Here is a 16718-nt window from a genome sequence, read left to right as displayed (position 1 = left end):
GTGCACTCCTGTCCTGATTGGCATTACAATTCATACTTCATAGCAAGTAGCTCAAACGTAGACTTATCAATACAACTACAAGCATTTCAGTTTACGATATCGTGTGTACATGCACTAAAATTTATTCGGCAAAAATATAACTTCATATGTGAAATTTACTGTATGCTTTTATTGTTATTGCATCATCCAGCTTTAGTTATCTGTGATAATACGATTAAACGACAGTGAGGGCGTTAATTTATTGTTAAGAAGTCAATTATTTTGGTGATCGTTAAAATGGGTAGCTATTTGTCAATAAACTTAGAGGAGAATTATAAAAAAAATGAAAAGTTCCTGCAAAGCCTTAACGAAATAGCGGTAAGTTTACTATATTTTTTTTTATTTTTGTTAATGTGTTGCGCACAGGTTCTAATATTTTTTTGTTTTTTTTTTTAGATGGAGAGACAAATTCAGTTGCAGTACCAAATGGCAGAAAGGCAGAAAGCATTAGCCATCGCTAGAAGTAGAGATATATTTCTGTGGTTTACTGCCTTTTATGTTACTTCTGCGACTGGCTTACTTACTGGGTAAGTTTTTTTTTATAATATAGGAGTAGCAGACGAGCATGCAGTCCACCTGATGGTATGTGGCTACTGCCGCCCATGGACATCTGTAATCAACCCCAGATAGGATTAGATATTCCTACCTGAGGTCGGACACAGATGCGCCGCTCCCCGTGAGGACTAAGCTGGAACGCCGGAAAAGTATGCTCCCTTACCACACCCTTCAAACCGGAACACAGCAGCGCCTAACACCGCTGTTATTAGGTAGAAATAGGTGTGGCGGTGGTGCCGCCGGAGTCGAACCACAAAGGGTTCTACCACCTTCAAACAAGTTAACAATATAATTGCACAAATTACCTAGGCATTTACGTTTTTTACGTGTTTTACGTTTTTTGCTAAAATATTACATTTATTCTTGTAAATACCTATTTCACGCTTTTCAGCATATTTTATTATTGACGATAAAAGGAAGCTATGATACGGTTTGATAATAATAAAAAATAAGATTACGTTTTAAAATTGTGTTTGTTTATTAAATTATTTTTTGCGATGTTTTTTGTTTCGATTTTGCCTTTTTCAATATTTCTCTGCCGGTTTAGTTAGTATATCGTTTTTAATTATGTGTCCTTTATATTTTCTGCTGTGGTCCTTGTTTATAATAACGCAATACGGAAGGCCATGGTACAATGTTCAGAGATAATGATGTTTGCCGGTCGCATAGAATTAATTATGTTTAGCGATTATTCGTGCCTTGTAAATGATTATAGAATTATCCAACCTATAATATTTTACAGTAGGTATTTTAGTTAATACGACCCGCGCGGTGGAGCGGTAACCATGCCGAACTGACGTGCAGAGGTCCCGGGTACGATCCCCGGCCAGACATATCTAATTGATTTATAAATTAGTTATTATCTAAATTTAAAATTGTGTCTAAGCCTGGGTGTATGTGTAGTTGTCTATGCGTGTGTGTGTGTGTGTGTGTCCATGCTCCCACGGCACAGATAAATCTATCTATCTTTTGTGGAATTTAAAATGTATCTGTAATGTGGTAGTTAAAATTTCTATGAATCATAAATTAAACGAATAATTAATATTGAACTAAAAATAACCTTGACTGGAAAGCTGACACAATTTTTTTTACCGTTTATTAGGTTTTTTCCATTCACACATACCACAACCACCACATTATGACTGAAGAATAATAACTTCATGATAGTGTGGGCGGGTGATTTGTATGGAAATTTGTTTATTTGCTATGACGTGTTGTGGTGTGGCAGGAGTACGTATGAATAGGCACTTGAGTGGTCTTGAGTGCTATATGTACAACTGGCCTTAATAGTACTAGAATTCTATTTAAAGTTGATCAAAGATCTGCCTTGCCACACCCTTCAAAAGATCACAATCAGATTATTTGGCTGTCGAATTACAAGAAATTCCACTACTAATATTAATTGTTCGTTTATTATTCAAGATTTTCTTTTCCATTTCCAATTTGTTTATACTATCTTATTCATCCAGTCTGTCTAGATATTATTCATAATTCACCTGCGTTGCTATTGACGTCTGAAGGTTATCTAAAATAGATTTTCCAGCGAAGCATGATAGGTATATTTTGGCTAATCATATCTTGCCAAAAATACGTAATCTGGATCATTTGTAAAACGCATATTTTTGGGTCATTAGATAGCTTCATGTTTCAATTACTATTATTAATTAATCTAATTTTATGCCGTCAATCCATTATTGTCCCATTGCTGGGCACAGGCCTTTCCCAGAAGTAAGGCCTTCCCGCTGGAAGAACCCACGTATGTTTGAGAACTTTTTTACAGAAGTTTCAGATACAATGCTTTCCTCACGATGTTTTCTTTCACCGATAAAGCATGTGATAATTAACTTTCAATACGTAAGTTGGTGAATGTCTGGGAAACGTAGTCCGAACCTTTAGCATCAAGGCCGTATTTCAAACTCCCTATGATCTACCCTATCTATCTATTATTCCTAAGTTCTTGTTACTTAAAATTAAATCGATTACTGTAAAGAAGTTTCTTATCACGCATGTTTATGCCCACATGCAGTTTTGGGTTACATGTATGTCACTCGCGCCCTATCGTTTCATAGACTCGTATTTTTTTTTTTATAATATAGGAGTAGCAGAAGAGCATGCAGTCCACCTGATGGTAAATGGCTACTGCCGCCCATGGACATCTGTAATCATCCCCAGATAGGATTAGATATTCCTACCAAAGGTCGGCCACAGATGCGCCGCCACCCCTGAGGACTAAGCTGGAACGCCTCGGAAAAGTCTGTCTCCCTTAGCACACCCTTCAAACCGGAACACAGCAGCGCCTAACACTGCTGTTATTAGGTAGAAATAGGTGTGGCGGTGGTGCCGCCGGAGTCGAACCACAAAGGGTTCTACCACCTTCAAAAAACCTTCTTCATGTCATCATCATGTCGGGTTTATTCACGCATGCGAATGATACACACGTAGACATAAGCCCGCGTGACAAGAAAATGATGCTAAAGATTTGTTTCTCTTCAGTTTCAGAAGGACAAAAAGGCCGTACTTGTTGGTTCCGCTAATACCTCTGACATTTGTGGATTTATACTACTGGGATCTCGCATATGGAAACAAACTACATAGGATCAGGAGTGAGTATTATTTAACGCCTGCATTTTTTTCGGTTCTTCTCCATAACGAAACGCCTTGTGAAGTGGTGGTAGATGTATTGACATTCAAAAAGAGATCTGTAAAGAACCTATTTTGAATAGAAATGATTTGACTTGACCCGGTTACTATGTCGGAGTAACGTAGAGAGTTTTGAGTTCGATTCCTGGTGATTCAAAATGATTAATTTAGTTTTTGGGTCTGGGTCTTAATCTTTATGTACGTCTTATATACCCATTAAAAACACGAAATACACAAATACTCAAATCTTTTAAAAACAGCTAAATTCAAGTTTTTCGCCTGGCTACAAAACCTAAAAAAAGATATATAATAAAGCGATGACAAAGTTAACTTTTAATCGTCTAAAAAGTAATTTATAAATAGTAATTATTATAAAAACGCAAACCCGAGTGCTAATTATAGCTTTTTTTTATATAATAGAGGAGTAGCAGACGAGCATGCAGTCCACCTGATGGTAAGTGGCTACTGCTGCCCATGGACATCTGTAATCAACCCCAGATAGGATTAGATATTCCTACCTGAGGTCGGCCACAGATGCGCCGCTACCCCTGAGGACTAAGCTGGAACGCCTCGGAAAAGTATGTCTCCCTTACCACACCCTTCAAACCGGAACACAGCAGCGCCTAACACTGCTGTTATTAGGTAGAAATAGGTGTGGCGGTGGTGCCGCCGGAGTCGAACCACAAAGGGTTCTACCACCTTCAAGCTTATGTTACTCTCACAATTTAGACGAATCCAACGACATATTATATGTTAAAATCCGTCAAGCCGTTTGTACTGGAGGACGTGCCAAAGAATGAGACATACATACGCTCGAAAGACTATTGTAGTCGGTAAAAAACAGCAATATGACAATTATGCCATTCTTGCCATTCCAGTGGAAGCTGAGCACATAATGACACACGAAGCTGACATGCTAGAGATGCCGTGCGGTCTCCCCACACCGTCATCTGTTGACCAGGGGCGCATGGACGCGGAGGAAAAGAAAAAAATCCATCCACCTCTACCTTAAATATGTAAAATCAACAGGCGATAGTATGGAAACAAGATAGTTATCGCCAAACTGCTAGTCCGCACTGAAGTTGTTGTGAGCAGGTGTAGTCATACAATTTTCTATGGCGACGCGACTCATTTCTATATTCAGAGCGGACTAGCAGTTTTACACGGACTATATATATGTAAAGTTAACTTATGATAGTCAATGATATATAAAAACTATAGATAGTTACATGCCCACTAAACAACTAAAAAAATTGACCTGAATCAGCATAGGTTTTTAAAAGTGAAAACTTCTTTGGCGGCGTTGTGCACTTTTGTGATGAGCAAAAATGTTAAACTCGTGTCAGGACACGTGGCCTGATCGAAAATTCGTAAACGGCAAAGCAAAAGTCTAGATCTCATTCGGTGTCAGCGTAGAAGCGGCCAAGCAACTTCAGAAGCCGTTCAATGAACAGCCTAGCCTTTACTAAACAGTGACGCTCGGGTGTTTTCGGCGCCCTTCGTATTTGTTTTTGGCGCCGTCATACGAGATGACGTCGCCCGTTGCGGATTGCTCGAAAACAAAACAAAAAGGAGTTGTATTTTTGGACTTGATAGTTGACACTATTAATGAGATCAAGATGTTTCTTTTTTCAACTTTTTGAGCAAATTTTTGGATTCGTCACATAATAGTATTTTTGATCTGCACAAATATCAACAAGTACTATCGCCTGTTGTACATTTAAGAACACGATTTGTTCATGTCGTGCCTTCATTTTTCGTAGAAGGCATTGAATTAGTATAAAAATTGCCAATCAATTCATCGTGTGATGTTCAAAATGTTTGAAAAGTTAATATTAATTGTTGTAATTCACTCGTTACATCGACTAATTATCTTAAAAACTAAACAGTATTAAATTGTAAGAGTGAATTTTATTATTCTTAAGATTTGGGGCGTTCCACTTAAATAAAATATTGTTCTAAAATTCTCCGTTCTTAAAATTGTCTCTTACTGATTCATTAAATACTCGTAGTAAGACAATAATACTGCTCGGTTCAATCGTTAAGTGGAACATGAGTTATTATAAGTAGAAAAGTCTAGATTTCCTATTAGGAAGTCGTTTTTGCTACGGTTTCAAAATTTCAGATTTTGAGGTACCGTCTTTAAACGGGTACTTGTTATATTTACCCTCGTTCGATATTAATATTTCAATATACATTTTAAGAATTCGCATTTGGCCGGCGCGTTAGTATGGCCAACACACCATTCTGGCGCCATTTGTCCATCGCCACAGTCACCGAGCCGATACCGATAATTAATGACGGCGCCGAAGTAGCGTACATGCATTTACTAAAGACGCTTGTCCACCGTCCTCCCGGCCGCCGATATTCCGAGTAGATCGGCGTGACTGTTAGATCGGCATCGAGATTTTGACGGGCCGATGTGCCGGCAATATAAAACACGTTAGAATTTGTCTACACATTGACACGGTGACTGTGGCGGTGGACAAACGGCCTGAGAAGTGACCTTAAAAAAGTGGGACAGTAATGGGTGGGCAACAATATAAAGCCGGCGGTCCCGTTTGTTATCATTGGATACCAGTAATTAGACCTCGTTGGAGGCCTTACAGGCTATTTGAAAAATCCACTAAACCATAATCACCCCACCAATATGCATAAGAGCGTGGTAGACTCTCTAGGCCTCCCCCACTTTTGAACAGTTTATTCTTCAAAAAATACGAATACATTAATAAGTATTAACCTAATCGTTCCTTCTATTTGTAAGAATAATAATACTATGTCCTTATATCTATAATATATAAGTATATTTCACATATAAGTATAATAGTAGTAGGGATTCACCGGTTCTGGGGCACCGATTTTCCCCCCTCCCCTCTCTATTCACCGGTTGTGGGGCACCGACTTTTCCCCCTCGCTTCCCCGTCCCCCCGCTGCCCTGTTTGCCACGATCGAGGGGCGAGCCCGGCTAAAAAAAAAAAAAAAAAAAAAAAAAAAAAAAGTTTGGTGTCAAAATGGGGGTTTCCGACCACGCCCGATCGATTGCACGCATTTATTTTACGCTATCTCCTTTGCTTACGAAGTTAGCTTTTATGAATAACGACCTCTAATTCATTATCTAATCACCTCCTTATCTCATTAAGCTCGCTATGTCCATATAACAATACGGACCTTACTTATCTAATCACCACTCGCTGTCCTCACAACATAATAGGGTCATTATCACTGTGTCGTTAATGATGGGGGTATGCGCATGGTAATGCAATAAAAAAAACTTCGTATTGACATTGTTTATTATTTCCAAAACAACCTTTTGAACAATTGCGATACTACAATATCGTTTATCAATTTATCCTCACAAAACAGGCTTAAAAAATCTCTGAGTGTATTTCCATAATACATGTAATGCAAGTATGTAAGACTATATTCTCCACAAACTGAAGACCAATCAAGTTGTATTCTATATCTATTAAAATCCCAATGCTTTGCGTTCCTTCTGAAAAAGGCTTTGTGATGGCCTGTTGGTGGTCGGCCATATGAATCAAAATACCCACCGATGCCATTTCTGTCTATGTACATGCCTACCCAGTGAGAGCCTGGTTCACTGTCAGGGTCCAAATTACTTATCAAGTACATTGGAGTCTTAACGTATAGCGGTAATCGGTTTGCTGCATAGACATTGTTTTTCAAGCTACAATGAATTTTACTTAAATGCTTCTGAATCTCGATTGTATCCATTGTGCATGCCTACTTATCGATACCTCTGATAGGTACAATACACTATTTACAAATGCAGAGCAAAATTATCCAAACCTTATATTTAAAGGGACGCAATATGGTTTAACTCGAATGAAAGACTTCAAATAGGTATAATATATTACATTTATTAGGCTTTTACTTACATCTAAGTATATAAATTTATCTTAACTACTGTAGTCGACGGTTACATTTCGGTTCTTATCAATTTCAATAACGTTATCAAACTCTGCATACACTATACAGTTAATAGTTTCGGTTAGAGTTGATTCAAACCGAACTTCTACCCTTACACTGCCATGCTTTATAAGATTCCAATGAGTCATGGAATTTGATGACAAATCAGGAGTTAGGTCAAACGCTAATAGGCAGTAACCTTTTGCATATTGCTCCCTAGATATTCCATTACCTTCATTTAGAAAATGTATACCAGTCCCCGAAAATAAAGTGTGATAGGCTGCAGTAAAAATATCATTCTCGAATGATGGTTGCAATGCTTTTGAAGGTATTTGTTGGCCATCAATATATAAACAAAATGTGTTCATAGCATAGTTTTCAAAATTGAATGGATTTTTAGTAAGACTTCCATTGAATGCTGTGTTGTTTACAAATCCAACTATACATCTTTTAGGTACTTGCCCCAGAAAAATGTTGTCAAGAGTCTTTCCCTGAACCCCTGATGGTATAGTTAAAACTTTGACTTCAGCTCGAGTAATAGGATATTTTGCTGTAGTAGAGGCTAAGACTTTTTGATGTGCGAGGAGTACAGTTGGATTTATTCGTGCTCTACGAACAATAAGAGTTGCATCCGTAATGCATACTTTACATTTTATATCACTTCGTAAGTTGGATTTATTCGTGCTCTACGAACAATAAGAGTTGCATCCGTAATGCATAATTCACATTTTAAATAACTCCGGGCACTGATAAGGTACTTATCATAATGAAAGGAAACTTGTTCGTACTTGTTTGTTGGCCCATTAGGATATGGTGAATCAATAGCATTGGAACTTTGACCGATGATAAGGTAATAGGATGTAGTTATCTCGGGTGGTTACAATAACCAAATATATTTAGACGCTGATAAGTGAGTGCTTATAAGCAGGAAGGGAGGAGTATGCTCTCATAGTTCGTTTGGTGAAGTAACAGTGAACAGTTTGGTTTGTGAAGTGTAGTGCATCCAAGTGTCAACAATGGAGGTAAGTAAGTCTTGATAATATTGAATTGATTTGTGTCACTTTCCAATATCATTTCATTTGACACTAACTTTGCCTTTGTGTTGTTTTAGAATATATATGAAGCAAATACATTTAAACAATATTATTGCACGCTATCTGACGAGGAAGACATATCTCAAGAAACAAAGAAATCAAAAATTTTAAAAAGAAATAATTCGAATGATAACTTGGACTCAATATTCGAATTGCCAAAGACAAAAATTAGAAAACTTTCATCAACCGTATCTAGAGCTCAACGAGATGGTGGAACAGTGTATATAACTACTAACAGAGATGATGAAGCACATTCGTCACATTTAATAAAAATAGATATTTATGATTTAAATAAATTATCCAACGTGCCACAGTCTCAACATTGGAAACATGCATCCCTAAGAATCAAATATTACACAGACGAAAACAGTTCAACATATAAAGAAATGAATAATGTTATATACAAAATGTGCACAGATATTTCGAAAACAGAGAGTAGTAAGAAATACTCATTTAACAATAAATAATTAGTTAATGACCTAATCATACTTTTAAAATATTTATTTATGGTATAATAACTATTAAGTGAGGGTTGATTGTCATGCTAATTATTTTGTTTTGATGTATAATTACTTGCTAAGTATATAAGAAGAAAGTGCCATTTTCATATCATTACCAGTTGGTTTACAACTTCATACACGTATAAACGACCTCCTCTGTAACCCTGTTCTACACATCATAATGGATAGTTTCCAAAAAATTTATACAACTGTTTTCGTCGATGAAAGTCAAATTGAAGAAGAACTTGCAAAAGTTTGTGAAGAAATAGAAATTAACAATGAACTCATCGATATATGCAGACAAGTCGAAAGTGCAATCATAAATCAAAGTAGTCAACACGATAAAGAATCGCTTCAGACTTCCTGCTTGCTTGAAAATCCTACTAAGTATGTATATTTTTTTTTTTCTACATGCATTTCTTTCTATATTACATTATTTAAATCTTGAAATATAAATACATTTTTTTTTTTTTCATAGTCAACACCAACAAGTCGGAGGTGCAATGAAGAGAAGCAGCTATGACATCGACAGTCCGAAGGCCAAGAGGATAAAAGTTAATGAAGGTGCTTCAACGTCATCTGATATCAACCTCACAGACAATGGAAAGGTTATGTGTGATGTTTGTCAACGACTTGTAAGTAAAAGATATTTTGCCAACCACATAAAAAGTAACATTCACAAAAATAATATTTTTAAATCTCATAGTACTCAAGCTAATGTTTCAGTAATCGAATCAGCTTTCGGTCAGCGAATAATTTCATACAGAATCAAAAGTAAATTAAATGAATCAGTAGATACACTTAAAACGCCCGAATTATTTTTTAATTCAATAAAAGATAATATTTGTTCATTGATCGAAGAGTCCATTAAAATGCACATTTTGTTTAAGATCAATTTTATACTACATGCAAATTTTACACAGCAAACCAAAGATCTTACAAACACATTCGATTTTCAAACATGTAATTATACTGTTTCTCAAGGTGATGACTTAAATATTTTTTTTTCATCATTAATTGAGACGTTATCAAATAAAATCAGTTCATTCGAGAAAAAAGATAGCGGTTGGAGTTTAACGCAAATCAAACATTTAGAAATGAATATAAATAAATTCAACCCACTACGTGGCACTTCGTATATAGACCTACCTCATGACATTAAAGTAAGAAAAGCCGTTATTAATGTGCAAAACGCTGACAATATGTGTTTTAAATGGGCATTGCTTTCCGCCTTATATCCTACTACTAGTAAAAGTAATAGAGTTTCATCGTACAGCATGCATTCAAACAAACTAAACTTCAATGGCATCTCCTTTCCAGTAAAGCTTTCGGATGTACCAAAAATTGAAAAATTGAATAATATAAGTATTAACATATTTGGATTAGAATATAATCGGGAGAAAAAAATTCATGATGTAATTGGACCATTAATAATGACTAAATTTCGTAAAAGTGTACATATTAATTTGTTATACCTTAAGAAAGGTTTAAACGCTCATTTTTGTTATATCAAAAATATGTCGCGATTGGTGAGTAAACAAATTTCTAACCAAGAGCATGCAATTTTCTTATGTGATGGATGTTTATTACATTTTCCAACTCAACAGCGATTAGATGATCATCAGGAAAATGATTGCGCTCATATTAAAACCAATATACCAGATGGTACTAAAACATTGAAAGACTGGTTCGGAAAACCAGCGGCAAATAATAAAATAAAATTTGAGAATTTTAACAACAAACTAAAATTACCCTTTGTTATATATGCTGACTTTGAAGCATTTTTAAAACCAATAAATGTATGTTCTAATGATCCGTCTAGGTCTTACACAGAAAATATTCAAAAGCATGATGTGTATAGTTTCGGTTATTATATAAAATGTTCGTATGATGATACTTTATCAAAATTCGAAACATATAGTGGGCCAGATTGCGCAACAGAGTTTATGAAACGTTTATATGAAGATTTAAAATTAATATGTACAAAAAATATTTTTCAAATGAGGCCTAAGCCTTTATCTAGTGATGATGAAAATAATTTATTATCGGAATCTAAAATTTGTCATGTATGTGAAACGAATTTGAACGAAGATAAACATTTCGATTTTGACTTTCATACTGGCACTATTAGAGGTGTAGTTCATGAAATCTGTTTAAAAAAATTTAAGACTCCGCGTTATATTCCAGTATTCCTACATAATCTGAGTCATTATGATGCACATTTTATTGTTCATGCCCTAAATTTTGTCGATGGAGAAGTAAAAATAATTCCGCAAAATAAAGAGAGGTACATTTCTTTTTCAAAAACATTAACAGTAAATAATAATCAGATAAGTCTAAGATTTGTAGATTCATATAAATTTTTATCTTGCAGTCTAGATCAATTAGCTAAAAATCTTAGTGATGAACAATTTCATGATTTAAAAAGAAACTTCCCTTGCAATGACGACTTTACCAAATTAAGGAGAAAAGGAATTTATCCCTACGAATTCATGACTTCTTATGATTCATTAAAACTCAAGTCACTTCCAACTCAAAGTGAGTTCTATAGCTCGTTAACAGATTCAAATGTCTCCGATGATGATTATAATCGTGCAAATGAAATTTGGAAACATTTTCGTTGTCAAAATATGTTAGATTACTCAAACTTATATCTTAAAACTGATGTATTGCTCTTGACTGACGTTTTTGAAAACTTCAGAGAGCTTTGTATTAAGACTTATGGGTTAGATCCCGCTCACTACTACACTGCTCCAGGGTTAAGTTGGGATGCAATGTTGAAGTATACAAAAATTGAATTAGATCTATTGATGGATTACGAACAAATAGCATTTTTTAAGGCCGGTATCAGAGGTGGTGTATCTCAATGCAGCAATCGTTATGCAAAAGCAAACAATCAATTCATGGAAGATTACGATAAAAATGAACCTCAATCATATTTAATATACTTGGATGCTAATAATTTGTATGGTTGGGCTATGTCTCAATATCTACCCACTGGAGACTTTGAATGGGTAAACCCTGAAACAAACTTTAATGTATCCGATACATCAAATATTGGTTACGTTTTGGAAGTTGATTTAAAATATCCTGATGATCTCCACGACTTGCATTCTGACTTACCACTATGTCCTGAAAATATATGCATTGGTAATTCAAAAGATATAAAATTAATTTCAAATCTAAACGATAAAATTAAATATAAAATACATTACAAAAACCTTAAACAATGTCTTAGTATGGGAATGAAGGTAACTAAAATACACAGGATACTAAAGTTTAAACAAAGTCCTTGGTTAGAGAAATATATAGATTTAAACACAAACATGCGGACATTAGCAAAGTCTGTTTTTGAAAAAGATTTCTATAAATTAATGAATAATTCAGTATTTGGAAAAACTATGGAGAATATAGAAAAAAGAGTAAATGTTAAGTTGTTAACACATTGGGAAAATAGAGGTAAAATTTTAGGTGTCAACGACTACATTGCAAGGCCAGATTTTAAAAATTTAAGTATATTCACATCAGACCTAGTGGCAGTACAAATGCTAAAGTGTAAACTTAATTATAATAAACCAATATATTTAGGATTTTGTATTTTAGATATTTCAAAGACCCTTATGTATGAATTCCATTACAACTACATGATTCCTAAGTTTCAAAACAAAAATAAATTATTGTATACGGATACAGACAGTTTAATTTACCAAATATTTACAAACAACTTTTATGAAGATATAAAACCTGACCTTAAGATGCATTTCGATTCTTCTGATTATCCATCTGACAATATTTATGGGTATCCACAAGTTAACAAAAAGAAAATAGGTTTTTTCAAAGACGAAAATAATGGAAAAATATTTAGAGAATTTGTGGGTCTAAGATCTAAAATGTATGCAATAGATGTTGAAAACAAATTTGTTGCAAAGGCTAAAGGTGTTAATAAAAGTGTTACAAAAAATATGCAAATGCATAACTATAAGGCATGTCTTTTCGAGAAAAATATTCAATTCGGAGCAATGTTAAGATTTAAATCAATCAAACATAAAATTTATACACAAAAAATAAATAAAAAATGTTTATCATACAGCGACACTAAGAGGCATATTTTGCCTAATGGTATTGACACATTAGCTTGGGGTCATTACAAACTTAGATAACAACGGTGAAATATTGGTTTACTTGCAAATATGTTTAATGTAATTCTTTGAACTATATATTATCTTAATTGTGTTTATAAATGTGTATGTCTAGTTTATAATTGTTAGTTTGGTAATGTATTTCAATGTTTGTTCCTGTAAACCATTTCATGTATGTGTTCTAGTTTTAAGACAAATTATACTTGATTATTATAAATGTATATTGTTCATTAAATTATCTTCATTGTTAAATAAAACGTTGTGCAGTCAACTTGTTTTAAAAATGTTTCATTTCATTCATCCCTTTACTGCAATAGTTGCTGGTCCAAGTGGATGTGGAAAGTCACAATTCGTTACAAACTTCTTGAAATATGTAAAAGATATTTGTAGTACAAGTTTCGATCAAGTTACATGGTGTTTTGATGAAATGCAACCTTTATACAACTTGAAACTTGTTAATTACCATCAAGGTATGCCAGATCTTAGTATGTTTGATGGGAAAGGTCCCCAGCTTGTTATCATCGATGATCTTATGAGAGAATCGGATGGCCGCATCGTTGACATTTTTACAAAAGGAAGTCATCATAGAAATTTGAGTGTGTTTTATATAACTCAAAATTTGTTTCATCAAGGTAGAGGTCAGAGGGACATTTCCTTAAACTCGAGTTATATAATATATTTTAAAAATCCACGTGATAAAACACAGATTCGACACTTAGCGAGACAAGTATCACCTGAAAATACTAAATTCATGGAAGATTCTTATAAAGATGCAACGACAGAACCTCATGGATATTTAATGATAGATTTAAAACAAAATACTAGTGATATATGTAGATTAAAAACAAAAATATTCCCTTCTGACTGTTACTGTACTGTATACTTACCTACAAAGGGGTTTAAATATGCAAAGCAACAAGAAATTTCCGTCATTTATTAATAATGTCTCGAACCTTGAAGACACATAAAAAGTTTTTAGAAGCTCTTCATATTCTTAAACCAAAATACCAAAAAGCACTCTTAAAATCCTGCAACGAACAAGAGATAAATTGTATTTGTGAATGTATCTATAACGTTTTACAAGGTAAAGTACAACTCCCAGAAAATGAGAAGAATAAATTAAAGAAATACAAACACTTACTTCGACAACTGGTGCGTAAAACTACAAACAAAGTCCGTAAAAATATTATAATTCAAAAAGGGGGATCATTTTTACCAATAATATTAGGTTCAGTTCTGAGTGCACTAGTAAATACCCTAACATGAACATGGAACACGCTAAGAAAATGTTACTTATAGATCCAGGTATAATAGAAAAAATTAATCAACAAACAATGTTAGACAGTCCCATGTCTAGACTGGATGCCGAAATGCAAAATATATTAAAAAGTAATATTGAAGATAGAGAAAAGTGTATTCTCTATTTACAAATTTTACAAAGGTACCTACACCATACTCAAGAAGACCGAAAACCTTATGAGTTACCTATTGTTACTAATTTTTCTGATGTTAATACTGGTGATACAGATAATATCAAAATGAAAATTGATAATAATAAACTGGAATTAGATACGAATAATAAATTTAATTTAAAGAAAGATTTTAGTGATATAAAACTACAGGAAGAAGCTAAGACTAATATAGTTGCTGAACAGACTCCAAAGCGAACAACAGTTGATATAAATGAACACGAAAAGGTTAACTCACCAACGTATACACCGAAACAAATATTGAGAGTGATACCTAAAACATATTTAAAGAAAGGTGAGCTGTTGCTAGGTCTCTTGTCTGATCACAAGGATAAAATTAATTGGGATGGCGAGGGTACTGTATTCATAGACAAAGTTAAAATTCCTGGAAGTAACATCATAGACTTGGTGAGTGATTTTATTAGACCAAGTAGAAAAATTGATCCAGTAGGATGGCAACAATTTGCAACTTTATTGAAAGATATCAATACACCAGTTACCTACCTTGGTAATACTAAAAGAACTGGCTTTATAACTCAGCTAATATTAGATGAGCATAAGAACTTTACACCTCGAAAAGATCCGAATTCAACACCAACTAGTACTGAAAGAGAAAAAGTAAAACCCAAGAAAAAATTAGTCTGGGAGAAATGGAGCCCTTATTAGAAATAAATAGTATTTATTATAACCCTTCTCATCCTGCTGCATTCGGTAGTATTAATAAATTAGCCAAAGCTATGAAAGGTAAAATGAAAAGAGAAGATGTAAAAGATTGGCTACGCTCACAAGAAACATACACATTACATAAACCTGTAACAAGAAGGTTTTCCCGTAACAAATACATACTGTCAAATTTCAATATTCTTTGGCAAGCGGATTTAAGTGATTTGAGAACATATTCTAAGTACAATGATGGATTTAACTTTATTCTTTGTGTAATTGATGTATTTAGCAAATATGCATTTGTAAGAGCTATGAAAAATAAAAATTCATTTAATATTAAAGAATGTTTTGAAAGTATTTTCATTGAAGCTAATGCAACACCCATACATATTCAGTCTGATAAGGGTACAGAATTTATTTCCAAAGATGTGCAAAGTTATTTAAAAAGTAAAAATATAAATTACTATACTACTAATAATCCCGATATTAAAGCAAGTATTGTTGAAAGATTTCAAAGAACCCTCAAAATGAAGATGTGGCGTTATTTTACACACAATAATACTTATAAATATATTGATGTTTTACAAGACTTGGTATATGCATATAATCATAGTTATCATTCAAGTATTAAAATGTGCCCCTGTGATGTTAACTCACATAATATTATGACTGTATGGAATAATTTATATGATAGAGATAAGAAACAAACAGAAGCAACAACACAATTACCTAACTTCCACATCGGTGACTATGTAAGAATAACCAAGTATAAGCATATATTTCAAAAAGGATATGAATCTAATTGGAGTGATGAAATATTTATTATATCCTCAATTATAGATCGGTCTCCATGGGTTGTATACACTTTGAAAGACTTACAAAATGAAACAATAAGTGGGACTTTCTATGAAAAGGAGTTACAAAAGGTATCTTATAATCCTACCTCAAGTTATAAAATAGATAAAATAATCAGTACGCGATATTCTGGTGTCAGAAAGCAAGTGTTGGTGAAGTGGAAAGGTTATCCAGATAAATTTAATAGCTGGGTGTTGGCCTCTGAATTAGAAAAAATATGATGAAAGAAAGTTTCTATTTAACATTGCTAAGTAACAGTTCTATGGAGTACTTTCCTGATAACAAAACAACGAAGTTTTCAACAAAATTACCAAAATCCTTAACGCTAGATGGGGAATGGTCAGTTGGAGTTGCCGAATTTCAATATCCATGTACCATGTTTACTGTACAAGAACATGAAAATATTATATATATTACAAAATCCATGACCATGCCAGGCGATCAAATACCATCCTTAGTATATTACAAGACTCATATTCCAGCGACGAATTATGACAACATAGATCATATTTTGGTAGCTTTAAATAATACAAAGGAAAATATAAAATTTCGTTATGATGAAGTATCAAAATTAGTTTGTGTTTCTGTTACCGATAAATCAATAAGATCAGTGAAGCTATCTCCTAAGCTGTCGTTTCAACTTGGGTTTGAACCTGACAGGAATCTCATTGAAAGAAACACAGGAAAGTGTCCTGCAAATTTACATTTAGGTCTACCATCACAATTATTTGTATATTGCGATATAGTTGAACCACAGATAGTAGGTGACGTCATGACTCCTTTACTAAGAATTATACCATTAGATCCAATGAAATATATTTATGGGGCGAATAA

The 16718-nt window shown here is 33.9% G+C and overlaps 2 protein-coding genes across 2 annotated transcripts; both read left to right on the top strand.

Moving 5' to 3' along the window:
• The first annotated feature begins 17 nt into the window (after positions 1–17).
• Positions 18–5047, top strand: LOC140756637 (plasminogen receptor (KT)). The gene is made up of 4 exons (XM_073092183.1): positions 18–357; positions 436–566; positions 3088–3197; positions 4113–5047. Exons 1-4 carry the CDS (start codon positions 277–279, stop codon positions 4244–4246), a joined length of 456 nt encoding a protein of 151 aa, XP_072948284.1. The 5' UTR covers positions 18–276; the 3' UTR covers positions 4247–5047.
• Positions 5048–6059: 1012 nt separating this feature from the next.
• Positions 6060–15032, top strand: LOC140756690 (uncharacterized). The gene is made up of 5 exons (XM_073092246.1): positions 6060–8186; positions 8276–9145; positions 9237–12741; positions 14493–14774; positions 14907–15032. The coding sequence occupies exons 2-5, from the start codon at positions 8940–8942 to the stop codon at positions 15030–15032; spliced, it is 4119 nt and encodes a 1372-aa protein (XP_072948347.1). The 5' UTR covers positions 6060–8186; positions 8276–8939.
• The last annotated feature ends 1686 nt before the right edge of the window (positions 15033–16718 follow it).

The sequence above is a fragment of the Epargyreus clarus genome, unplaced genomic scaffold (genome assembly GCF_041222505.1).
Source record: "Epargyreus clarus isolate Ecla_fem2 unplaced genomic scaffold, WU_Ecla_fem_2.2 ptg000035l, whole genome shotgun sequence".
Lineage (NCBI taxonomy): Eukaryota > Metazoa > Arthropoda > Insecta > Lepidoptera > Hesperiidae > Epargyreus > Epargyreus clarus.
Note: the sequence above shows the minus strand (reverse complement) of the source record. Positions and strands in the feature narration are given on the sequence as shown.